At 65.5% G+C, this 22562-nt stretch overlaps 1 protein-coding gene across 1 annotated transcript in view; it reads left to right on the top strand.

Annotated features, from left to right (window-relative positions):
- The window catches only part of KCNT1 (potassium sodium-activated channel subfamily T member 1), a 28642-nt gene extending 7555 nt beyond the window's left edge, over positions 1–21087 (top strand). Inside the window, exons 7-31 of the mRNA XM_055326008.1 lie at positions 131–205; positions 279–362; positions 967–1061; positions 1849–2029; positions 3652–3816; positions 3979–4115; positions 5172–5235; positions 5352–5460; positions 5953–6061; positions 6581–6730; positions 6877–7115; positions 7315–7549; positions 8651–8756; positions 9618–9790; positions 10157–10228; positions 10506–10640; positions 10841–10952; positions 14133–14234; positions 14562–14645; positions 14736–14864; positions 15179–15199; positions 15693–16017; positions 17156–17218; positions 19965–20049; positions 20152–21087. Of these exons, the coding sequence (XP_055181983.1) occupies positions 131–205; positions 279–362; positions 967–1061; positions 1849–2029; positions 3652–3816; positions 3979–4115; positions 5172–5235; positions 5352–5460; positions 5953–6061; positions 6581–6730; positions 6877–7115; positions 7315–7549; positions 8651–8756; positions 9618–9790; positions 10157–10228; positions 10506–10640; positions 10841–10952; positions 14133–14234; positions 14562–14645; positions 14736–14864; positions 15179–15199; positions 15693–16017; positions 17156–17218; positions 19965–20049; positions 20152–20272 (3171 nt within the window). The 3' untranslated portion in view covers positions 20273–21087. The remainder of the gene's footprint in view (positions 1–130; positions 206–278; positions 363–966; positions 1062–1848; positions 2030–3651; positions 3817–3978; positions 4116–5171; positions 5236–5351; positions 5461–5952; positions 6062–6580; positions 6731–6876; positions 7116–7314; positions 7550–8650; positions 8757–9617; positions 9791–10156; positions 10229–10505; positions 10641–10840; positions 10953–14132; positions 14235–14561; positions 14646–14735; positions 14865–15178; positions 15200–15692; positions 16018–17155; positions 17219–19964; positions 20050–20151) is intronic.
- The last annotated feature ends 1475 nt before the right edge of the window (positions 21088–22562 follow it).

Below are 22562 nucleotides of genomic sequence, written 5' to 3'. Positions count from 1 at the left end.
CTCTGACCCCTCCCTGACCTCCTGGCTAGCCTGCCTCCCCCCCACTCCCTCACCTGGCTGGCCTGTCCTACCCCCACTCCCTGACCTCCTGACTGGCTTGTCTTTCTCTTCCTGCCCTCATGGCCCCCAGGGGAACATCTGGGAGCAGATCTTCCGTGTCTCTTTCATCCTGGAGATGATCAACACGCTGCCCTTCATTGTCACGGTGGGTGAGCAGCCGGCTGAGGAGTGGGCTCCCCCAGTCCCAGCCCCAGCCCCCTGACCCGTCTCCTCCACAGATATTCTGGGCGCCCCTGAGGAACCTGTTCATCCCTGTGTTTCTGAACTGCTGGCTGGCCAAGCATGCCCTGGAAAACATGATTGTAAGCCATGCCAGGCCACTCCTGTCATCCTGTCGGCCCGTAGTCCTGTCCTCCCATCCTCCCGCCCTCCTGTCCTGGGGACCCAGGGGAGCTGGCTCCCTGCCCTGGGTGTCCCAGGAGGCAGAAGCGTGCTGTCACCGTGGGAGGCCTGTCTCTGTCCTGAGGCCCATCACTGAGCCCCGGCCTCCGTGGCACAGAGGAGGTTCAGCCTGGAGCACTGCCTGACCAGGAGTATGTGGCGTAGGGATGAGGGCTGAGGGCCAGTGGCCCACAGAGACCAGGCCCACGTGACCCAGGGCCATGGACAAATCCTCTGCTGAGTGTCTGGCCAAGATCCCTTAGCAGCCTGGCAGCAGGAGCCGTCTGCCCCAGCACAGGCCCCCTTGACCCCCCATCCTGACTAAAGCCGGGGCCTCCCGTCCTGTGCCCTCGGCCCTCCCCCCAGGGGACGCAGGGGGGTTGCGGGGAGCAGGGGGCTGAGTGCAGGTGTCCGCAGCGGGCCCCCACCCCCTCTCTCTCACCCGGAGCACTGGGATGCACCGCCGAAGGGCCCAGGTTCGGTGGCGGGTCCCCGCTGTGCCCCTGACAGCCCCGTGTCCCGCAGAACGACTTCCACCGCGCCATCCTGCGCACGCAGTCGGCCATGTTCAACCAGGTCCTCATCCTGTTCTGCACGCTGCTCTGCTTGGTGTTCACGGGGTGAGTGTGCCCTGCAGGGGCCACCAGCTGGGGCAGAGCCGGGCCTTGGGCCTTGGTGTCCAAGAGCTCAGGAGGGCCTGGCGGTGGCAGGTGGCAGTCAGGCCCCAGGTCCGGGAGGAGAGAGAGAGGGCCACGTGCTTCTCCCACACCCTGGGGACCTGCAGACCTCAGCGGAGACACCCAGCTGGCTCGCCCCCAGCAGCCAGGGCATCCACCTGGGCCCCGGGGGATCTCTAGGCATCTCCCTGGCCTACCCCATGGTGTGCACTGGGGGCCCCCTAGGCCCTGCCATCAGCACCTTCTGTCTGGGGACTGGGACTCCAGGTCACAGGTGTGGGAAGCAGAGCTGTCCGGTTCTGAGTCCTGGGTGAGGGTGAGGGGTGGGGTGGCATGTGGGGGCTCACTGCTGGTGGCACACCACCACCACCCCCTGGTCCCTAGGCCCACACTTCGCCAGTGCAGCTCTGCATTGGCACTCAGGGCACGTCTTCCAGGGGCCTTGAGAGCGCCATGGGCTGGAAGAGACCATCCAGGGGCAGATCTGCAGGGCTGATCTGGGGGTGGGGGCATCAGGAGCCCACGTGGACTGAACTGGACTCAGGACTGGGGGGTGGGGTCCCCCGGCAGTGATGAGGGCACCTGGGCTCTGCCCTGTGCCTCAGGCTTCCCAGCAGCGCTCAGCCCAGCGTACGGGTGCCGAGGTCCCATGGGCAGGCAGGGCTCTACCCCAGGGGCTGGGAGGTGGCCGAGGCCCTACCTGCAGCCCTCCGACTGCCCGGACCCCCAGGACCTGTGGCATCCAGCACCTGGAGCGAGCAGGTGAGAACCTGTCCCTCCTCACGGCCTTCTACTTTTGCATCGTTACCTTCTCCACTGTGGGCTACGGTGACGTGACGCCCAAGATCTGGCCATCCCAGCTGCTGGTGGTCATCATGATCTGCGTGGCCCTCGTGGTGCTTCCGCTGCAGGTGAGCCTCCGCCCCCTGCCCTGCACGGGAGCGAGCAAGGCCAGGGAGAACCAAGTGGGACAGGAGGTGGTGACCCCTTCACAGCAGGCCCTGTTGGTGGGGGCTGGGGCTGGTGAGGCCAAGGCCAGCGGGGCGAGGGCCGGGGGTGCGTTCTCCATGGGGGACGGTGGGCTGACAGTCCTTTGGGCTGGGGGCTAATGCTCAGGAGCAAGGATGTAGCCGAGCTCGCTGTGGGAGCGGCTGCTCCCCACCCCCCCTACCCCCATGGAAGGGGTGGTCCCCGCCCCCTCGCTGTGTTCTTAGGCTTAATCCATGCCCGGTTAGTGCCCTCAGAGGATTGCTGAGACCATGGCATGCTCGCTCAGTTTCCATCCACTGGGGTGGAGGGGAGGGGCCACCGCAGAGCACCCTCCCCGGATGGCCATGGGCAGACCTCCTGTCCCCTGGTCTGCCCTGGGGCCCCTGCAGGAGGCTCCCTTTCATGCCCCCATATCTGGAACTGCCGGGAGCTTGTGGCTGCATCCCTCCCATCCCTCACGTGCCTCCTCCCTGCGTGTCCCTCTGTGTCCTCTGTCCTCCTTTCAGGGGCCCCAGACGTTGGAGGAGGGCCCACCCCAGTCGGGTCTGACCCCACCTGACCTAGTCACACCTGCAGAGACCCTGTTTCCACATAAGGTCCCACGGGGAGGTCCCGAGTAGATGTGAATCTTAGGAGACATGGTTGAATCAGCATGGTCAGGCCATCAGGTCACCCCCAACCCACACCTCGTGCCATCTTGCAGATGAGGAGGCTGAGCCCAGAGCCCGTGGCCCACAGCCCCCAACCCGCCCAGATGACCCCTGGGCCCCTCTGGCCGTGTGGCCGGACCTGTGCTTCAAGGCCACGGGGTCCTGTCACTGGAACCTAGTAGATGTGCCATAAATTCAGATGCGATCCCATTTCAGGGAGATACTAGCATGTGGCCCTGACAGGTGAGCCCCTGGGGGAGCTGCTGCCGCTGACCTAAGCTGTGTTACACTCATGGCTTCAAGGCTGGAGGTGGAAACAGCTGGAGATGAGTCAGCCCGCAGGACAGGCCCTGGGCACCCTGCAACCTGGCGGACCACGGAGCCCTGCCCCCTTTGCTAGGCCACGTCTGTCCCTCTTGCTCCTGATTTAGAAGGACATGTTGCAAGGCCGGCATCAGGAAGCATGGGCGGGTGGGCGGCATCCCTAGACCTCGCAGTCTGGACGTGGGCTTAGCCCCTGCGTGCTGGAAATGCCCTTCCATGCCGGGAGTCTGAATTTCCGACTGTGCCTGAGAGTTTCCTAAGACACCCTCAAGCTTCTCCAAAAGGGGTCTTGGCTGCTGATGGCGACCCAGAGATCTCCCGGTCACCTGCATGTCCTGTGCCGGCTTGGGCATTGCCTGATGGTCCTTGGTCTCCAGGGCTGGGCGCTGGGCGTCCATTTGGCCCCCAGTGGTCCCTGTGTGGCCTGTGCTGCCAGTGCAGCCTTGCTCTGTGCTGTGGTGGGGAGGGGGGTCTCCGCGTGTGCCACTCCCAGGAAGGACAAGACCCTCCCTCATATGGCCCCCTGAGCCCTGGGCTGCCTGGAACGCACTTGCTGTCCCTCCCTACAGTTTGAGGAGCTGGTCTACCTGTGGATGGAGCGCCAGAAGTCAGGAGGGAACTACAGCCGCCACCGGGCCCAGACGGAGAAGCACGTGATCTTGTGTGTCAGCTCCCTCAAGATCGACCTACTCATGGACTTCCTGAACGAGTTCTACGCTCACCCGCGGCTCCAGGTGAGGCACCCTGGGTGCTGCCTCGGTTTCCCCACCCATGCGGGGAGGGGGTCTCCGAGGCTGCACCGTGGGCAGGCCCACCTTGCTCTCCTGTCACCCACACCATCCCGGGAGGTCTGGGGGTCCTGACACGTGATCGGACTGACCCGGGCTCACCTGCAGGACTACTATGTGGTCATCCTGTGTCCCACCGAGATGGACATCCAGGTCCGCAGGGTCCTGCAGATCCCCCTGTGGTCCCAGCGGGTCATCTACCTCCAGGGCTCTGCGCTCAAGGACCAGGACCTCATGCGAGCCAAGTGAGCGGCAGCCCGGGGGTGAGGGTGTGGCCCCAAGCCTGTCTGAGTGGGGGCCCAGGGTGGGGCGGAGGGGTCGGCTGGTGTGCAACAGGGCCATCAGGGATGGGCCATCGGGGATGGGCCATCGAGGACTGGCAGCAGCTCCAGCTCTGTGCCCGCCGCCTGCCCAGGCCAGCCAGGCCCCACGCTGACCTCACCTGGGAGCGCCTGCCCTCCTGTGCCCCAGGGTCAGGCTGCCAGAACTCCCACCCCCACAGCTCTGGCGTCTGGGGGACGCTGGAGTAGCTGAAGCTGGAGCCAAGGTGGGAAGACACAGGCTGTGGGCAAGGTTTCTTTTAAAGACAAACTAACAGAGTGACTTGAGACAAGGAGGCTAAGTTAGATGGAACTTTCCAAAATGTGCCAGGAGAGTCCCACTCATCACATCTTCGTGCCAGGAACCTCTGCTCATCCTTTGTGATGGAATGTGGGTTGTTCGGGGCCAGGGGAAGCAGGAGACCAGATGCCTGGGGCGCCCACCCGCCCACCTCCTGAGCCCTGGGTCCCACTGTCCACCTATAAAATTTTCAGGGAGGAGGCCTGCACAGAGGTGGCAGTGGCCAGCAGCCTGAGAGAGGCAGGGGCCTGGCAGGGACAAGCAATGAGCCAGGGTGGGTGGGGCACTGAGTGACATGGTGGGGAGACCAGGCCTCCCTACCCTGGGGTGTGAGCAGTCCCTCGATGCCCCTGCTGCAGCCAGCGGCTTTCAGGTAGGAAAGGGGACCAGAACTGGTCATCCAGGTCCCCAGACCTTGGGAAGGACAGGCCAGCAAGCGGGCAAAGTCCGGCATCTTCACCACCAAGCACTGCCCACCCCACTCTGGCCCCAGCCCAGCCCTGGCTTAATGGGGTCTTAGAGGGTGGGCCCCCTCTGACTGGTCAGTGCCCTGACACCAAGTCGTCAGCCCAGAGGGAGGTGGGGTCTCTACAGGGCCCACCCCCTTCAGCCTCTGCCCCAGAGTCCCTGAGACAGGAGCGTGGACAGTCCAGGCAGCGCTCAGACCTGGTGCTTTGCAGGATGGACAATGGGGAGGCCTGCTTTATCCTCAGCAGCCGCAATGAGGTGGATCGCACAGCGGCGGTGAGTGCTGGCCCCCCAGCCCTGGGGCGGGAGCTGGACAACACCTGAGGGCAGAGCCCCTCCCTTCAGCCTGCTGCCACCCTTAGAGCTGACCGGCCACCCCCCGATGCTCCCAGGACCACCAGACCATCCTGCGTGCCTGGGCTGTGAAGGACTTTGCACCCAACTGCCCCCTCTACGTCCAGATTCTCAAGCCCGAGAACAAGTTCCATGTCAAGTTTGCAGGTAGGTTGGGGGCTGGGGGTATACACGCAGGTGACTGTGCATCTTGGCAGGTGGGGGGTGCGTGAAGGCTGGAGCCCCCCAGAGCATGCCAGGGCCTAGCGGGTGCACGGCTAAGCGTGCTCAGCAAGGCGTGGGGGGCAGTGGGGCCCTGCAGGTCTTGCCACGTGAGAGGACCGTCCTGTACCAGGGCCCAGGATCGGTGGTGCGTCCGAGGGGCATCTCAGAGGGCACGTTCCCGCTGGGTCCCCCGGGGGCAGGGCAGCACGCAGCCCTGGAGCTCTCACCATGCGGGAGTCAAGCACAGCAGGGCTGGGGCGGGCAAGGGGGCGCCCCAGGGAGGGCAGCGTCCGCATGTACGGACGCTGCTCAGGCAATGAAGTGTACCACGTGCGCATGGGTGACAGCGGGCAAGGGGGCACCCCAGGGAGGGCAGGAGGCATCTGCTGTGGGGGCAGTGGGGCCGGGGCGGCGACCTGGCCCCTCCTGCCGCAGACCACGTGGTGTGTGAGGAGGAGTGCAAGTACGCCATGCTGGCCCTCAACTGCATCTGTCCTGCCACGTCCACGCTCATCACACTGCTGGTGCACACATCCCGCGGCCAGTGAGTGTGGGGGCAGGGGGATGTGGGAGGGGCGGGGCAGGGAGTGGCCAGGGGGCTGCTGGGCATCACAGGCAGGGCGGGGACGGGGTGATGGGACAGCCCTGGATTGCTGGGGGGAAGGTGCTTTTGGTTCACCCGAGGCACCACTGGAGGCTCCCCAGGGACCAGGTGGGGGGCCCCTCATGCAGGTCCTCAGCTCCTGGGGGGGCCCAGGCAGGGGTGCAAGACGCGGGCCTGGAGCTCCCAGGAGAACCCACAGGCCACCAAGGTCAGACTCAGCCCCAAAACACGTGGGCACCCCCAGAAGTCAGACCATTGTGTTTATAGCTTTTAAAACCTGCTCAGGTGACCCCTCAGGCCTCCCCCTTTCCCAGGTTTAGCCATGCAGGGAAGGGTCAGAGCTGGCCATGGGACCACCCACAGCCCGCAGCTGACCCGGGGAGGGGTGGGTGCCCTTGGCAGCCCCTATGGAGCAGGAGGGATGGCCTGCCTAGGTGACACCCACCTGCCTGGCCCCAGGGAAGGCCAAGAGTCCCCAGAGCAGTGGCAGCGCATGTACGGACGCTGCTCAGGCAATGAAGTGTACCATGTGCGCATGGGTGACAGCAAGTTCTTCCGCGAGTACGAGGGCAAGAGCTTCACCTACGCCGCCTTCCATGCACACAAGAAGTACGCACTCTGGTGGTGGGGGGGCGGGCAGGGGTCTGGGGTGCCCTGGGGGCTGGGGGCTCTGGCATCCTGATGGTCAGCCCGTGCCCTGTGGCACCATCCGCCCGACCCTCTTGAGCCGCCCCCACCCCACCCCACCCACCCAGGTACGGCGTGTGCCTCATCGGGCTGAAGCGGGAGGACAACAAGAGCATCCTGCTGAACCCTGGGCCCCGGCACATCCTGGCCGCCTCGGACACCTGCTTCTATATCAACATCACCAAGGAGGAGAACTCAGCCTTCATCTTCAAGCAGGAGGAGAAGCAGAAGAGGAAGGGCCTCTCCGGGCAGGGCCTATACGACGGCTCTTCCCGCCTGCCTATGCACAGCATCGTCGCCTCCATGGGTGAGGCCCCGGGTCTCTGGTTGCCCATCTGTCCCACAAGGCTGTCCCCACCTTCCCGCAGGGCCCTCGTCAGCATGGGCAACGTCAGTGAGCGGGGAGGCTGGCCTGTTCCCGGGGTCTCCCCTCTGCCCTGGGGGCCAGTCGCCCCCTGGAGAGCCTTGAGAGGGGCTGCCCTCCAAGCCCAGCTGCTCTGTTCCAGGGACAGTGGCCATGGACCTCCAGAACACGGAGTGCCGGCCAGCACAGGGCGGCGGGGGCGGTGGAGGCGGCAAGCTAACGCTGCCCACAGAGAACGGCTCAGGCAGCCGGCGGCCCAGCATTGCGCCTGTTCTGGAGCTGGCCGATAGCTCAGCCCTGCTGCCCTGCGACCTGCTGAGTGACCAGTCAGAGGATGAGATGACGCCATCGGACGACGAGGGGCTGTCTGTGGTGGAGTAAGTGCCGTGTGCAGAGACAGAAGCTTTCTTGCGGGGCGGTGCTGGGGGCTGGGGCCAGCATGTGTGGAGGAAAGCGTCCCCATGGGCTGAGTTGGGACTTCATGGGAGGCCGTGTTGGCAGATGGACCCTTGTGGGGACTCTGCAGTGTGAAAGCCTAGCTGTGCCACCTGTCCCCCTCCCCCATTCCTCCTGAGCCCTGGGCAGCTACACCTCCATACCAGGCCTGCTCAGCGGAGGTGGTGGTGCTGAGCATTGTCCGTCCATGCAGGTCACAGGGAGGGAGGCCTCAGTGAGGCGCCTGGTGTTCCCTGGGCCATCCTGAGCCATCTCCTGCCCTGGCCTGGGGGCCAGGACTTCCTGCTGCCCATCCTCAGCTACTTGGCCTCGGCCTGGACAGACAGACAGCGCCCTGACTGCAGGGCCACGGCCAGGTGCCAGGGCTGCCCCAGCGAGGCTGCGGGCACTGCCCCTCTGCCCCTGGCCTCTGGCTCCTCGATGGAGCGAATGTGCCTTAAAGATGGACTGGACCAGCTCTGAGATCCAGGGGGATGCCCAGGGCTGCTGGACACCAGGGGCAGGTGGCGTGGCTGGCCACTGAGGCCGTGTCCCTTAAGCCAGCTGCAGACAGAACAGATCCGCTCCTGCTGCTGTGGCAGGTGCCGCCCCCGTGTGGTGTGTACTGGGTGCTGCTGGGGAGCCCAGCCCAGGGCAGCCAGCATAGAGAGGCCGAGGGCCAGCGTCTGGCCACAGCTGGGGTGCTGAGGGCCTCGGGGAGGGCACGACTGGCCATCAGAGTCCCGTTGGGTCATGCCCACGATTCCAGGCCCTGTGTAAGCTCATGCGTGTGTCCATGTGTATGCGCGTGCATGTGCAGAATGCCTGGATTCTCACCTTGGGCCCCAGGGAAAAGGCTGTGGTCCTCCCCCCGCACGCAGCCCCCAGGGCAGGGCCCAAGCCACGGGGTCTAGTGCTTCCATGTGGCCCCCAGGGATGGCCCTGCTGTGCTGTGGGGCCTGGGGCAGGGTGGCCAGGCCGGCGTGGCCGGGGCCAGGACAGGGGGCTAAGATGTAGCTGGAGCCCCCTGTCTCTCGCGCCAGGTACGTGAAAGGCTACCCCCCCAACTCGCCCTACATCGGCAGCTCCCCTACCCTATGCCACCTGCTGCCTGTGAAGGCGCCCTTCTGCTGCCTGCGGCTGGACAAGGTGGGTGGACCCACTGCGCTCTGTGTGACTTTGTGTTTTGAGGGAATTGCAAACTTATGGAAAAAAGTTGCAAGAGGAGAAGGAGATCCTGACCTTTGTCCAGATGTGTGCATTTGCTCCCGTCCTCCACAGATGTGGGGCCACCTAAGAGCAGGGATGTCCCTCAGCTCCCCTGCAGGTCCCTGGCCGCATGGAGCGCACCCCTCGTCCCACAGGCCTCATGTTCTCCACCGCAGTGCATTCCCCCCTTCGCTGCGCCCTGCTGTCGTCCTCATCTCACTTGGCTTGGGCGTTCAGAGGCGCGGGCCGTGGTTTGGTGGCACTGCCCTCGGGTGGGGGGGGGTCTGCGAGAAGACCTTTCTCGTGAAGAAGAAGGTCTTTCTTGTGAGAAGACCCCGCATGTGCACCCCAGGGCCCAGTGTCCAAATGTGACACGTGTGCTTGGGGGCATGACACATCCCCAGGGGCTCCGATGTTGAGCGTGTAGGACAAGTGGTCACCCGGGTCCCTCCATTTTCGCCTTTGTGGAGAGTGAGTCACTGGTGGGAAGGTGCGTAGAGATGCGGTCACTGAGCTGCCCGTCTCCTGGTGTCTCTTGTCCAGTTAGCTTTGCCAGTGTGCTGCTGTGGGCAGCACCTCCCCTTCCACTGGGCCTCGAGAAGGCTCTCCTCAGCCGCCGGCGGGGCCGCAGGGAGAGGCTCCCCCAAGGGACTTTTAGTATAGAAGAGCCCCTCTCAGCTCACCCCTTCTCCCAACCGAACTGCAATGCTCTCTTCTTCCCAATTAACCCTGTTTTTGCTGGTAAAGGAACACAGTTATATTTGCAACTAAGGGCTGCCTCGGCCTCCCGCCTCCCCGCAGGGCTGCAAGCACAACAGCTACGAGGACGCCAAGGCCTATGGCTTCAAGAACAAGCTGATCATCGTTTCGGCGGAGACGGCGGGCAACGGGCTGTACAACTTCATCGTCCCGCTGCGCGCCTACTATAGATCCCGCAAGGAGCTCAACCCCATCGTGCTGCTGCTGGACAACAAGTGAGTCTGCCTGCCTGCAGATGCCCAGCCCCTCCCCTGCTGCCCCTGGGCCTCTGGTCCTGGGGAGCACCCCCTCTTTCTCTTTCTGCCCCTGCCCACTGCAAGCCCCAAGGGGGCCAACGCCTGCCCCCAGCATCTCTGCCCCTGGAGCCCAGGGTCTGACCTGGGCAAGTCCCCCGACCCTGGGGCCTTGGTCTTCCCTTGGGTGAGATAAAGATCAGCCCCCCCCAGGGTCTCTAAAGACCCCCCAGGCCTGACGATCCATGGGCCTGGGGTCCCCTGCTCACCCGGAGCAGGTCCCAAGCTGGGTGTGGGGGGCAAGCGGCTGAACAGGACAGGCACCCCCAGGACCTGCCCTCCCCACAGGCCTGACCACCACTTCCTGGAGGCCATTTGCTGCTTCCCCATGGTCTACTACATGGAGGGCTCCGTGGACAAGTAAGATGCTGCGCCACCTTGCCGTGTCCTCACCGTGTCCCTGCACAGCCCAGAGTGGAGTGGGGGCATCAGCCTATTCCTCAGCGCCTCCTCTCCCGTCCTCTCCCCTTCCCTCTTGTCCCTCCTCCAGTCTCCCCCTCCCCAGATGTGGGGAGGTCAGGTGGTTGCAGACCACCCCCCATGGAGGGGGAGGGAGGGCAAGGTGCACCTAAAGGAAGCTCCCAGGACCCCCAGCCTGGCCCTGATCCACCACCCCTGGCCACACGCTCTCCCCCAGCCTGGACAGCCTGCTGCAGTGTGGCATCATCTACGCGGACAACCTGGTGGTGGTAGACAAGGAGAGCACCATGAGCGCAGAGGAGGACTACATGGCTGATGCCAAGACCATTGTCAATGTGCAGACCATGTTCCGGTGAGAGGCCGCGGGCTCACAGCCAGGGCTGGTCCTGGGCCAGCCCTCCAGCCATCAGGGAGCCCACCCCACAGCTGCAGCTATGCCAGGGGACCCCTCCCTGGACCCCCCTCCCCCATCCATGACCAGGGGTCCCCACCCTGACCCCCTCCCCACCTGTGACCAGGGGACCACCCCCCCCACCAAACCTCCTCCCTCAGGCTGTTCCCCAGCTTAAGCATCACCACGGAGCTCACCCACCCTTCCAACATGCGCTTCATGCAGTTCCGAGCCAAGGACAGCTACTCTCTGGCTCTTTCCAAGCTGGAAAAGGTGAGCAGCCCTACCTTCCCTCCCCCTGCCCCACCTGAGCTATCAGGATGCAGAGCCTGGGGGTGGGCAGGGGACTCTGCGGGCACAGGGGCCATGGGTGGCCCAGGCACATGCTCTCTGGCCAGAGGGCATCAGAGATGGGGACTCAGCTCCTGTGTGAGGCTCCTGTGTCACCCGGCCAGGGGCAGACATGGCCCCCTGAAAGCAGGGTCCAGGCCTGGCTGTGCCTGGGGCCAAGGCTGCTGTCGAGTCCATAACAACCACCACGGGGGACGCTGAAGACACCCAAATGGAAACACAACTGGCCTCAGGCCAGGTGCTCACAGAGAACGGGGTTAGAGAGGAAGTCTCCTCGGGTCACACGGTGGAGCCAGGGCAGGGTGAGGTCCACTGTCGGTCCTTGGGGACCTGATGAGGGCATCAGCGGGTGTCGGTGTGGAGCTCCGGGGCACAGGGACTGGCCAACAGGGATGCGGGTCCTGGCGATATTGCCCCCACTTGGGTACCAGCACCGGCAGCAGCACCACACAGCAAGGGACAGGCCACGCGCTAGGGCGAGACCAGGGAGCAGAGGGCACTCACCGTGAGCCCTGCGCTCCCGGGCCTGGGCTGGCCCCACAGCCGCCCTCTGCCTCAGCCAGGCCACCAACACTGAGCTTCACCCTGAACCCAGGTGGACAGCACAGGTGCCTCCCACCTGGTGGCCGACCAAGGGGCCCCCAGGGACCTGGCACTCTGTATGCCAGAGGGGCAGGTGGAAGCTGGGCAGGTGGCCTCAGGCCCTTGGAGGACACAGAGGGGCTCCTGGCTCGGCACAGTGGCCGGAGGGACCTGGGTTGCCCGTCCCACCCAGTCCCTCCCTGGAGTGTGTCCTACTAGGCCCCCAGGGCTGGTTCTGGTCCCGAGGCCATTGGCCACCCGTGGGCTGAGCGTCTGTCTACTGGAATGACCGGAAGGTGGATGTTGGCTTCGGCAACCCCGGCGTGCCCAGATTCTGTCCAAATGCTGGGGCTGCTGCCTGGGATCTGAGGAAGATGCTCTGGTCCCACTGGAGCAAGGACGGGGTGGCTGGCACAGCATCAGGCTCTAGGCTGGGGGTCTGGCCCTCACACGCCACCCCTCCCAGGCCTCACGCACTGCCTGTTCCAGGACATGGGCTTCCAGGCGGTCAGACCTGCTTCTGCTGGCAGGTGTACCCCTGCCTCGCTCAGGATGTGGGCCCCATCGTGTGGCTTCGTGCTCTGGGCCTGGGTGCCAGCGTGTGTGACTACAGCTCTGGCTCCTCCTGACTGATGTGGGCCAGCCCCACCCCCCCACCCCATGGGTCCCCTACCCTTCGGGCACAGCCTGCCTCCTGATGGCTCAGACAGACGACCAGGGAGCGGCGTCTCCCCACAGGAGCAGCAAGACTAGCTGGGCTCATGTCTTTAAAGAATTAACGGCAGTTTATTTTTATTTTTATAAGAGCATGTGTGTCTCTGCTTCAAGGAACATTGAGACGACAACCAAGTTTTTGGAAAGGCACTCCAGGGGTCTCCTGGGCACAGCAGGGGGATGGCCAGGGAGGCGGGACCCAGCTGTACGGAACCCCTTCCGCCCACGGGAGCGGCTTGTCCACGCCAGGCCCGCCCTACTCACAGCCTTGAGTCCCTCTTGTGCCAGCCACAGAATTGGCTGCACGAACATGCAGGCCCCATGCCCGAAAGGCCAGGGACATGCTGTTAAAGGCGCAAAGCCCGGCACCTCCCCTGCCACCTCTGAGATCCCGCGTGCTCCTCCTATGGCACCACTGGTGAGGATGCAGGTGTCGCCGTGCACCTGTGTGAGGCTGCTCTCGGGCCTGGGCCTGCAGAGCCACATGGTGTGTGTCGTGCCAGATGCATCTCGCTTCCCCGGACAGGGCAATGCTGCCAGAACCTGCTCCACAGCATCGTACCCCGATGCCCACACCCTGTGCCCCCTGCCGTCAGCGGGCTGGGGAGGTCACACGGGCGGGAAAGGCCCTTGGGCAGCTCCTGGTTCTCCTGTGTCCATTGCCCCGCCTTCTGCCTTTGCAGTGAGTCTGGTCCCCGTGGGAAGGGGACTGTGGGCTGATGAATCTTGGTGACAGGGTTGGTACCATGGTCCCAACTAGAGGTTGGTCATGGTCTAGACAGAGCACCGTGTGTGGCTGAGGGACCCTATAGACAGGGATGGTCCTGCATTGTCAAGTGCGCCTGACGTCCTCACTGGGGACCTGACAGGAGGGAGGTGGAGGGTCAGTGTTGGCAGACGTGCTGCCGGCTGTGGGGTCAGAGGGAAGGGCTGCGAGTTGAGGGACACCGCCAGCTTCTAGAAACAAAAACAGGAGAGGACTGTCCCCTGGAGCCACCAGGAGGAGCACAGCCCGCTGACCCCTGCATGCCACCCCATGAAGTGCACTTTGGACTTGGACTTGTGGGGCTGCGAGGTTGGATCTGTGCCCAGCTGGAAGCTGTAGTGACTTGTTTCTGCAGCCGCGGAGCCTCCTTCGGTGGGTCCTGGAGCTCTGTGCTCACGGAGCATCGTGGGCACCACGGAGGAGGAGCAGGGATGTGGGAGCAGTGCACGCATTCCAATGATTTCTGCACATTCCTGCTCCACTGTCCCATCCGACTTCACTTAAACACACAAGCTTGGGGATAGAATTACTAAGATTATTTTGAATCTTGAGAAGCCAGAAGCAGAGCATCAGAGCGCATGTGGGCCCCTGGGATGTGCAGGTCACACACCATGGGGGGTGGGCCCTGGTCCCTCCTGCTGAGCTCTGGCCTCCAGGGCGTCTTGAGGGGGAACACACAGCCGGATGCTGGTGCCTGAGGTCGGCCCGTGCCAGTGCCCGAGGTCAGGTGCCGGTGCCCGAGGTCGGCCCGTGCCGGTTCCCAAGGTCGAGTGCTGGTGCCCGAGGTCAGCCCGTGCCGGTGCCCGAGGTCGGGTGCTGGTGCCCGAGGTCAGCCCGTGCTGGTGCCCGAGGTCGGGTGCCGGTGCCTGAGGTCGGCCCATGCCAGTGCCCGATGTCGGACGCTGGTGCCCGAGGTCAGGTGCTGGTGCCTGAGGTTGGCCTGTGCTGGTGGGCACTCAGCCTGCACCGGCATGCACCCCAGCCACCTGCCCTGAGCCACTGTGGTGCAGGCACCAGCCTGAGGCCCCCCCTTCCTGCAGAGGGAACGAGAGAATGGCTCCAACCTGGCTTTCATGTTCCGCCTGCCATTCGCTGCAGGCCGCGTCTTCAGCATCAGCATGTTGGACACGCTGCTTTACCAGGTCAGCAGGGTCAGGGGCCGAGGGGGTGCCCTGGGTGCCCAGTGGGAGCCCCAGCCTCCTCTCCATCCCCAGCCAACCAAGCCCAGTTCCAAGCGTCCCGTCCTGGGTCCTAGCCAAGCAGCACATGCTCGCCCCTGGCATCCCCCACAATCCTATTCTGGGCAGCCCCTGGGTTTCCAATCCCTTCTGACCAAACACACGGCCAAGTGAACTACTGAAGCTGGCCAAGGCTTCCTAGTGGGAGGCTGTGGGCACCTGGCAGGCATGTGAGGGGCACGGCCTGTCCCCAGGTGCCCCCACCTCACTACAGCCTCCCTCTCCGACCAGTCCTTTGTGAAGGACTACATGATCTCCATCACCAGGCTGCTGCTGGGCCTCGACACCACGCCAGGCTCCGGCTACCTCTGTGCTGTGAGTGGACGGGGCTGGGTGGGCAGGCAGGCAGGTGGGTGGTCCTCAGCTTCCCCGGGGGTCTCCAGCTCAGGGCCCCACTCGTTCTAGATGAAAGTCACTGAGGAAGATCTGTGGATCCGCACGTACGGCCGCCTCTTCCAGAAGCTGTGCTCCTCCAGTGCTGAGATCCCCATCGGCATCTATAGGACCGAGTGCCACGTCTTCTCCACGTCAGAGGTTCGGGGTGGGGCAGAGTGCTCCTTACATGGGGGCTGGCGCTGAAGCTGCCCATATGCTGCCACCGCCATGTGCAATTGTGGGGTCCTGACCTTTGCTGTCTGGCCAGCGTGGGGTCAGGGTCATGTGTCCCCCACATGTGGTTGGATGGCTGTGACCCTCAGGTGGGGCTGGGGTGCTCGAGGACGAGCCGGAGCCACTGTGGGCAGCCCGCCACACTGGTCCCGAGCCCACGAAGGGCTCAGCAGTGTCCAGGGCTGGGGGCTGGGGCAGAGGCGCCCACAGCACCCAGGAACCTCTGGTCTATTTTGCAGCCCCATGACCTCAGAGCCCAGGTGAGTGGCCCCCTGAGCCTCACATGAAGCCGTGCTGATGCGTGGTGTCCTGGCTGTGCTCCCCCACCCCAAGCCTAGGGGGTGTGGGCCCTGGGCAACAGCAGGATCAGGGAGCATGTCCCCAGGATGGTTGGCCGTGGCGCAGCTCAGAGAGGTCCCATCATGGCAGGCGGCCTCCTCCCTGCTGGCCTGGACCTACCTCCATACCTTAGCCCCTCAGGGGAGCTCCCCGGGTGAGGGTCCCCACTGGCACTCCCCATTCTACCACACTGCCTGTCCCTGCCCTCCTACTCCGCACAAAGGGGAGTCAGAGGCACATGGGGTGGCCGTCCGTGGTGGGTGGAAGGAAGCAGCCCCGTCCACAGGGATAGACCCGGGGGGCCGGCGGCTCAGGAGAAAAGCGTGGGGCTGGCATCCCCACTGGCCAGGGACGGCAGGCACTCACGCCCCGGGGCCCCAGGTGCCATCCCCATCATCCCCCCACCTCGGCCAGTCCCAGATCTCCGTGAGCGTGGAGGACTGCCAGGACACGCAGGAAGTGACCGGGCCCTGGGGTGCACGAGCGGGTGCTGGTGGCAGCACCCACAGCCGGCACGGGGTCAGTGCAGACCCTGCTGAGCACCCACTGCTGCGGCGCAAGAGCCTGCACTGGGCTCGGAAGCTGAGCCGCAAGGGCCCCAAGGCCGCGGGGAAGGCGGCAGCGGCCGAGTGGGCCAGCCAGCAGCGGCTCAGCCTGTGCCGACGCTCCGAGCGGCAGGAGCTCTCCGAGCTGGTCAAGAACCGCATGAAGCACCTGGGGCTGCCCACCACTGGCTACGGTAAGTGCCCGGGCGCACCGCCCACCGTGGGGCCCCCACGAGGCCCGCTGGAGCCCCCAGGCCTGGCTCTGAGCCCTGGCCTCGCCGCTCTGGGCCTCGGTCTCCTCATCCGAGGCACAACAGGTGCAGAGAGCCCACAGCCTGGCCTGCGGGACCCCAGGAAGCGGTGACGTGGGGGGGGTGGCCGGGCCGGGTGCAGTCCTTGCTCGGGGACAGGTTAGCCACCTGGTCAGAAGCACTGGGCGCTGTGTCCTGGCGGAGAGCAGGAGGGTGGTAGGAGACCCGATGGCCTGCCGCCACCCCTCCTGGCCTTCCCAGCCGCTGGGGCCTGTGGGGTGCGTCGGGGGACTGGACCAGGGCTGGAACTCGCCTCCATCTATCGTGTCAGGCCCACAGTTGCCCCCGAGACACAGCCGCCTGCCTCGGCAGTGACTGCTAGGTATCGGGTCCTGTAGGCAGCCCCATGTCTGGGGAGCTTATCTGGGAAAGTTCCCAAGCTCAGCCGAGAGGTGCTGCCTCCATCGGCCGAGGGGCACCCAGGGTCCCCACTGGGGTCCCCACTGCTGCCCGTCCGCACCCACACGCCGGGCTGGTCGAGCCTCCATGGCCATTGGGCTCGTCTCGGGGACTCTGCCTGCCGCTCTCCCTGCCCTGCTTCCTGTGTGGCCCAGGTCAGGGGCCCTGGTGCCCCCCCTAGGGTGGGACGGCAGGCTGGAGTCTGAGGGCCAGGCGACTCCCGCCCGCCAGGCCAGGCTGCACGGTTCACCTCAGTCTCGCTCAGCGCCCCCTGCCCCTTGGTGCTGTCCCCCCTTTCGGGGAGGATGGGGGAGCAGATGCCAGGACTCCAGGGGTGTGCGTGGCCCCTCTGCGGGGAGCAGCAGATAGCAGTACTGGGCCGCGACCCCAGGGCTGTGCCCCTCCCACGTGCCCCCCGCCTTCCCCAGAGTTTGGCAGGGGGGAACCCACTTTGCTACAGACCAACTCGCTTCCCTGGCGGCTGGCGCTGGCTGCCATCTGTCCCCGTGTGGATGGCCTTCGGGTGCCGCTGGCTGGCCCGCCCCCACCGCCCTGCCGGCCGCCACGCTGCTTGCTGACCTGTCTCTCTCTCTGTCTCTGTCTGTCCCTCTGTGTTCCGTAGAGGATGTAGCAAATTTAACAGCCAGTGATGTCATGAATCGGGTAAACCTGGGATATTTGCAAGGTAATTCTGCTCCAGCGGACGTCAGCTGCCACACGAGGGGACAGGCCAGCCCGTGGCCAGCGGGCAGCCTAGTGGTGCCCAGGCAGGCAGGCAGACAGGAGCGGAGACAGGACAGGGTCCCCACGGGCAGGGCTCCATGCTCCTGGACCCCCCCTCCCTCCACGCAGGGACCCTGACCCCCTCCTCTGCGCCTGCAGAGGGCGGGACTGACCCTGGGGAAGGTGAAGTCCATGCCGACACCCCGACGTCACTGTGTGCTCCAGGGCTCCCCAGTGCTTTGACCCCCGTGGGTTCTGAGGCCAAGCCCTGCTGTCCATGTGTCGGCCCTGACCCCACCACGGCTGGCCTGAGATCCCGGGGACCCTGAACTCACCCAGATCAAGGGAGGCACCCAGACAGCTGGTGCCAAGCCTGGGTCTCCCCACACGTACTCGGAGTGCGGTGAGGCTGGGCCAGCGCCTCGGGAACTGGGGTCTGCTCTGCCCTGGGCAGAGTCAGGTGGACCCTTGTTGTCCATTCCCCAGTGGGGCTTCGAGAGGGACAGTCCATCCTCTCTGCCTGAGACAAAGCCTGTCCGTGCCCCCAGGTCTGCCCCAAGACCCCCGAGGAGTCAGTCCAGGCCACAGGCCCTGCTGTCAGGACTCCTTCCTTCCCTGGGACTCCGAGCTCATGTCCAGGTGCCTGGGAGTGGCCCCCCCCCAACCCCTGTCCAGGGCTGACCCCAAAGGGGCTGGTCCTTGTGGGCTGGAAGACAGGTCGGGCCCAGTAGGGAGAACCTCGGGGTGCTGTCAGGGGCTGGCCCAGCGGGGCCTGAGGCCATAAGCATAGGCATCTCCTTAACCTGGAACCGTGATGGCGTTCATGGGCGAGCCCCGGGGCCACACGGGTCCACGTCTAGCAGCTTCCATGAACAGGTCGCCCCCTGTACCCAGCCGCATTTGTGCCTCCCGACGAGGCTCCCAGGCCAGGGTGGCCTCACCCGCAGGGTCAGCAGAACTCAGTGGTGTTTCCTGAGGGTCCCCCCATGTGTGGACATTGAGCAGTACCTGGGGCGGGATGCAAAACCAGAGCACAGGGAGCCCTGTGAGCCAGGCCCCCGGGAGGGCATCATCCGGTGGATGGCCCTCTGCGTGCCACTGTGCTCCCCACCACCCTCTCCCCACGCTCGCCGCCAGCCTCGAGGTGGTCAGGTGGTCAGGCATGGGGCTGGGGGTCAGGAGCCCGGGGACGGGGCGAGGGAAGCACTGGTCTGTGGGATGGAGGCCGGGGAAGACCAGAGTAGCAGGGGGTGGGGGGTGGGGGCAGAGGAGGGTGACACCTCCCTCGGTCATTGGCCAGGACAGCTGCCATCAGCCCCCTCCCCAATCTGAGCTCAGTCGTCTCAGTGTAGCTGACCCACCTTGGAGAACCCAGGGTCAGGGGCTCGTGACCCAGCACCTGCCAGCTCCTGGCACGACCACTGGGTCCCCACCCCACTCACCCACCTCGCAGCCCAGACCCCCAGACACACAAACCGGGCCTGGCTCCGTGCGGCCCCAGGCTCTGCTGGTCATCACTCACGGAGGAACAGGGTCTAGGCTGGGTGGGGATGGCCCCGCGAGGCAGGGCCAGCAAGTGGGGATGGGCGCCCAGCTCGGGCTACCTGGCAGTGGAGGGGGGCCCGTGGGCACTGGGGGGGCAGCCAGTGGCTCCAGCCCCAACACCAGCCTCTCCAGTTTCTGTTTCCCAACCCCGTGCATGTGCCTGCATGGCCGTCCCGCTGATGCCCGCAATGAGTCTCCAGGAGCCGCCTCCCCCTCCACCTGGCACCCTGCATGCTCCCTGAATCACCCCCGAAGATGCACCCGGGCCCAGGGCTGGGAGCTGTGCACTCCCACACAGCCACCCTGCTCTGAGGCTGGCAGCTTCCACCCCAGGGCCCCTGATGCGGGTCGTGGGAAAGGAGCAGAGGGAGCCGCAGTCACCAAGCAGAGTGAGTCAGTCTCCAGCTGACCCTGGAGAGGACACAGGCTGGCCAGGAAGCTGCAAGGCTCAGACTCAGCGTCAAACTTCCTCGGCTTGGAGCCCAGACACAGCCACAGCCAAGCTGGCCAACTGGCCGCTTCCCCTGCTTCCCAGGGAATCCCTTCCTTGGGGGCCTGGCTGGTGCAGAGAGGACAAGATCCAGGGCGTGGGCCACCAGGGCCAGACCCTGCTGGAGGGCCATCCCCTCGATGGCCACCCTGGGTCAGAAGGTGCCTTAGATACGGCCACGTGGGTTCTCTGAGGTCACAGGCCATCGTGGTCCCAGAACGCATTCCCCTCACGCTGGGCCGCATCCCCACAGCCACCCGTGAGCCGGACACTAGGCTGGCCCCGCGCGCACCGAGGGGCCCATCTGTGGGGAGGGGCCTGGGGGACCCTGCGTGCTGATGCTGCAGGAGCAGGTGTGGGGAAAGAGGGCGTGCATCCAAAGCAGACGCAAGCGAAGGGTGAGGGTGGCTCGCCCAGCCTAGGGGGGTGGGGGTGCAGGGCAACGAGCAGGTTGGCTGGGTCAGGTGTGTGCAGGCGGCAGGTGTGCTCCATGCCTCTGCTTGGGGCCACCACGTGGGAGCTGCTGGCTGCGCAGGGTGTGGGTGCAGCCAGCGCTGCTGCCCCTCATGGCCAACCCCTGCCTGGGCCCTGTCGGGAGGCCTGGAGCCCCCTGGCCCAGCGTAGGGTGGGCAGCGGCTAAGACGTGACCACCTGGGGCCCGTGTCCTTTACAGATGAGATGAATGACCACCAGAACACACTCTCCTACGTTCTCATCAACCCCCCACCCGATACGAGGCTGGAGCCCAACGACATCGTGTGAGTACCTTGTCCCCTGGCCAGCAGATGCCGCGTCCCTGCGCTGAGTGCCCGGCCCTTGGGGGGAGGGCAGCGTTCAGGGCTCTCATGCTCCCCCCACAGGTACCTCATTCGCTCTGACCCCCTGGCCCACGTGGCCAGCAGCGCCGAGAGCCGCAAGAGCAGCTGCAGCCACAGGCTGGCCTCCTGCAACCCCGAGACCCGCGACGAGACGCAGCTCTGAGACAGCCCCGGGAGGAGTCCTATCCCCACGTCGGCATGCATCACACTGCATGGAGGGCAGGGTCCCTGCCGCGGCCACGGCGCCCTCACATGGGGCTGAGGGAGGGGTGAGCCCCCAGCACCCAGAGAGACCAGCGGGGTGGCCTTTTTAACCTGTTTTTACGGACCTTGCCATCTGCATCCCCACACGTCGGACCACAACTCGTGACCAGGTCTGGCTGCGGCGGAGGGAGGGGTGCCCACCACGGCTGCGCTGCAGGGGGAGGCTAGGTGTGTGGGGAGGGGAGGGGCCGAGCCCCCGGCAGCCCCACAGGCTCACACACGGCCCTGCATGCTCACCGGCTCACGTGGAGGCCGTGCTCTATGGCCACGTGTGGACACCCTGTGGACCTGCTCCAGCCCGGACAGGCCCCAGCTCCCTGCGGTGGGCAGGAGACGGCAGTCGGGAGCACAACGGACATTGGAAGCCTGGGAGGGTCTCCTGGCTCGGCCCGGGTGCCCCTACCCGGGGCTGGGCTGCTCGAGGGCCGCCCCTGACCTACAGGGGCTCCGGCAACAAAGGACTCTGTGGCTCAGAACAAGAAGACGTCCCCCTGCTGCGGCCTCATGTGAACTGCTGCAGCCCCGCAGGCGTCAGGCCCGGGGTGGGGGGGCACGTGTCCACGGCCGCTGGATGCCCGCACGCACCCGACCGGAAGCATAATGCCCACTGGGTTGCTGCCCCAGGTTCCTGTCTGTGGGGGAAGGACGCAGCACCCGTCGCCTGTGACCTGCCCCTGGGCTTCCCTTCGACTGTGGCAGGTGTTGCACGGTCAATGCTGGAACCTTCTATTAAATGGATGCTGTCTGCAGATACGAGGGTCGGTCATGGGGGATTACCTCTGTGGCCTCGTGCTCTAAGCCTGGGCCCACCCCCGGTCCCCCAAACTCGAGGGTGAGACCCACCTGCTGTGGCCCCTACCCCACCCGACCCTGCAGGGAAGCCCCCACCCGGGGCAATGCTGCAGGCCGGGGCCAGGAGCAGGAAGCAAGCCCTGTGGCCACCGGGCAGCCAGGCAGTGCAGGGTGGGGGCCCCAGGGTGAGCCCAGGGACCCCCGGCTCTGCCAGAGTCCAGCACCTGTGTGCTGGGCACCCACCTGCTGGGTAGGGCTGCCACGGGGACGTGCACCGGCACGAGGACATCCGTGCTCATTCTGAGGGGTGCTGCTGGTCATGAGCATACCCCAAGAAGCTGGGTGAAGGGGCAGGGTCGACGCAGCCTCCAGAAGGCAGCAGAGAGGCCTGCAGCAGGGAGGGGTGTGTGCCCCACGCCCAGCCTACCCGGGACTCCTGCCCATGGTGACCTGCCAGCCCTTGGGGTGGCAGCTTGGGGCCAGCCCAGGCTGAGCGGGGTGTCTGTGGCTCACGGGGTTGTGCCGGTGAGCACTTCCTCCCACACCAGCACCGGCCGTAGGCGCCATCCTGGGTGTTGGGGGTGGGGGGGGACACGCCCTGCAAAGCTCGAGCTGGGCCCACCCGTGGAAGTAGAGGATGCACCAAAACGCCTCCAAGAGTCCAAGTGACGTGCTGGGAGATGAAACGATACAGAATTGTGTAAAATGCCCTCAAAACAGCAGAAGGCAGGAGGGAGGACACAACCTGGGACTAGGGCACGGGCACAACAGCAAGGGGCAGGAGCCAGGTGTCTGCAGGAGGAGCTCCCGAGCCCGTGCAGGCTCCCCGGGACCACTGAGGCAGGAGGCTCCCCACATCCCAGGCCTCATCCTCACCCTGGCGCACACCCTGGGGTCTCCTGTAAGCAGCAGGCTGGGCTGGGCTGCGGGCCCAGGAAGACGGCTGCTGAATGCCGGGTGGGACCTGCAGGGCAGGCCGCACACTGACATCTTGGTCCGGGGCTGGGTGGGGCTAGGGGAGCACTGCTGGCATCCCAGACCCCTGGGGCAGCACCCCCAATGAGGTCAGCAGGAGCTTGGGAACCCCCCAAACATGGGGTCTCCATCCACTCCCATTGCAGTCTCCTGTCCCAGGTGTGTGGGCATCTGCCACAGACCCCCCTTGCAGCCCACCTTGGGGTCCTGGGGTGCCCACCCTCTGCCCAGAGCTCCAAGGTGGCCCCAGTGCCTCCTCAGGGCTGTGCTGAGCTCGTGGGACCCCAGGGAGTGAAGGTAGACAAGAGGCACCAGATCCAGGGCCGTCTTTTCCTTGTCCTTGACCCAGACCAGGATCAGCTCCCACGTCCTCCTCGCTTCTCCTCCTCTCACGATGGAGGCCCGGGGCTGGGTGGGTCCAG

This window comes from Nyctereutes procyonoides, unplaced genomic scaffold, assembly GCF_905146905.1.
Source record: "Nyctereutes procyonoides isolate TBG_1078 unplaced genomic scaffold, NYPRO_anot_genome, whole genome shotgun sequence".
NCBI classification, from domain to species: Eukaryota; Metazoa; Chordata; class Mammalia; order Carnivora; family Canidae; genus Nyctereutes; species Nyctereutes procyonoides.
Note: the sequence above shows the minus strand (reverse complement) of the source record. Positions and strands in the feature narration are given on the sequence as shown.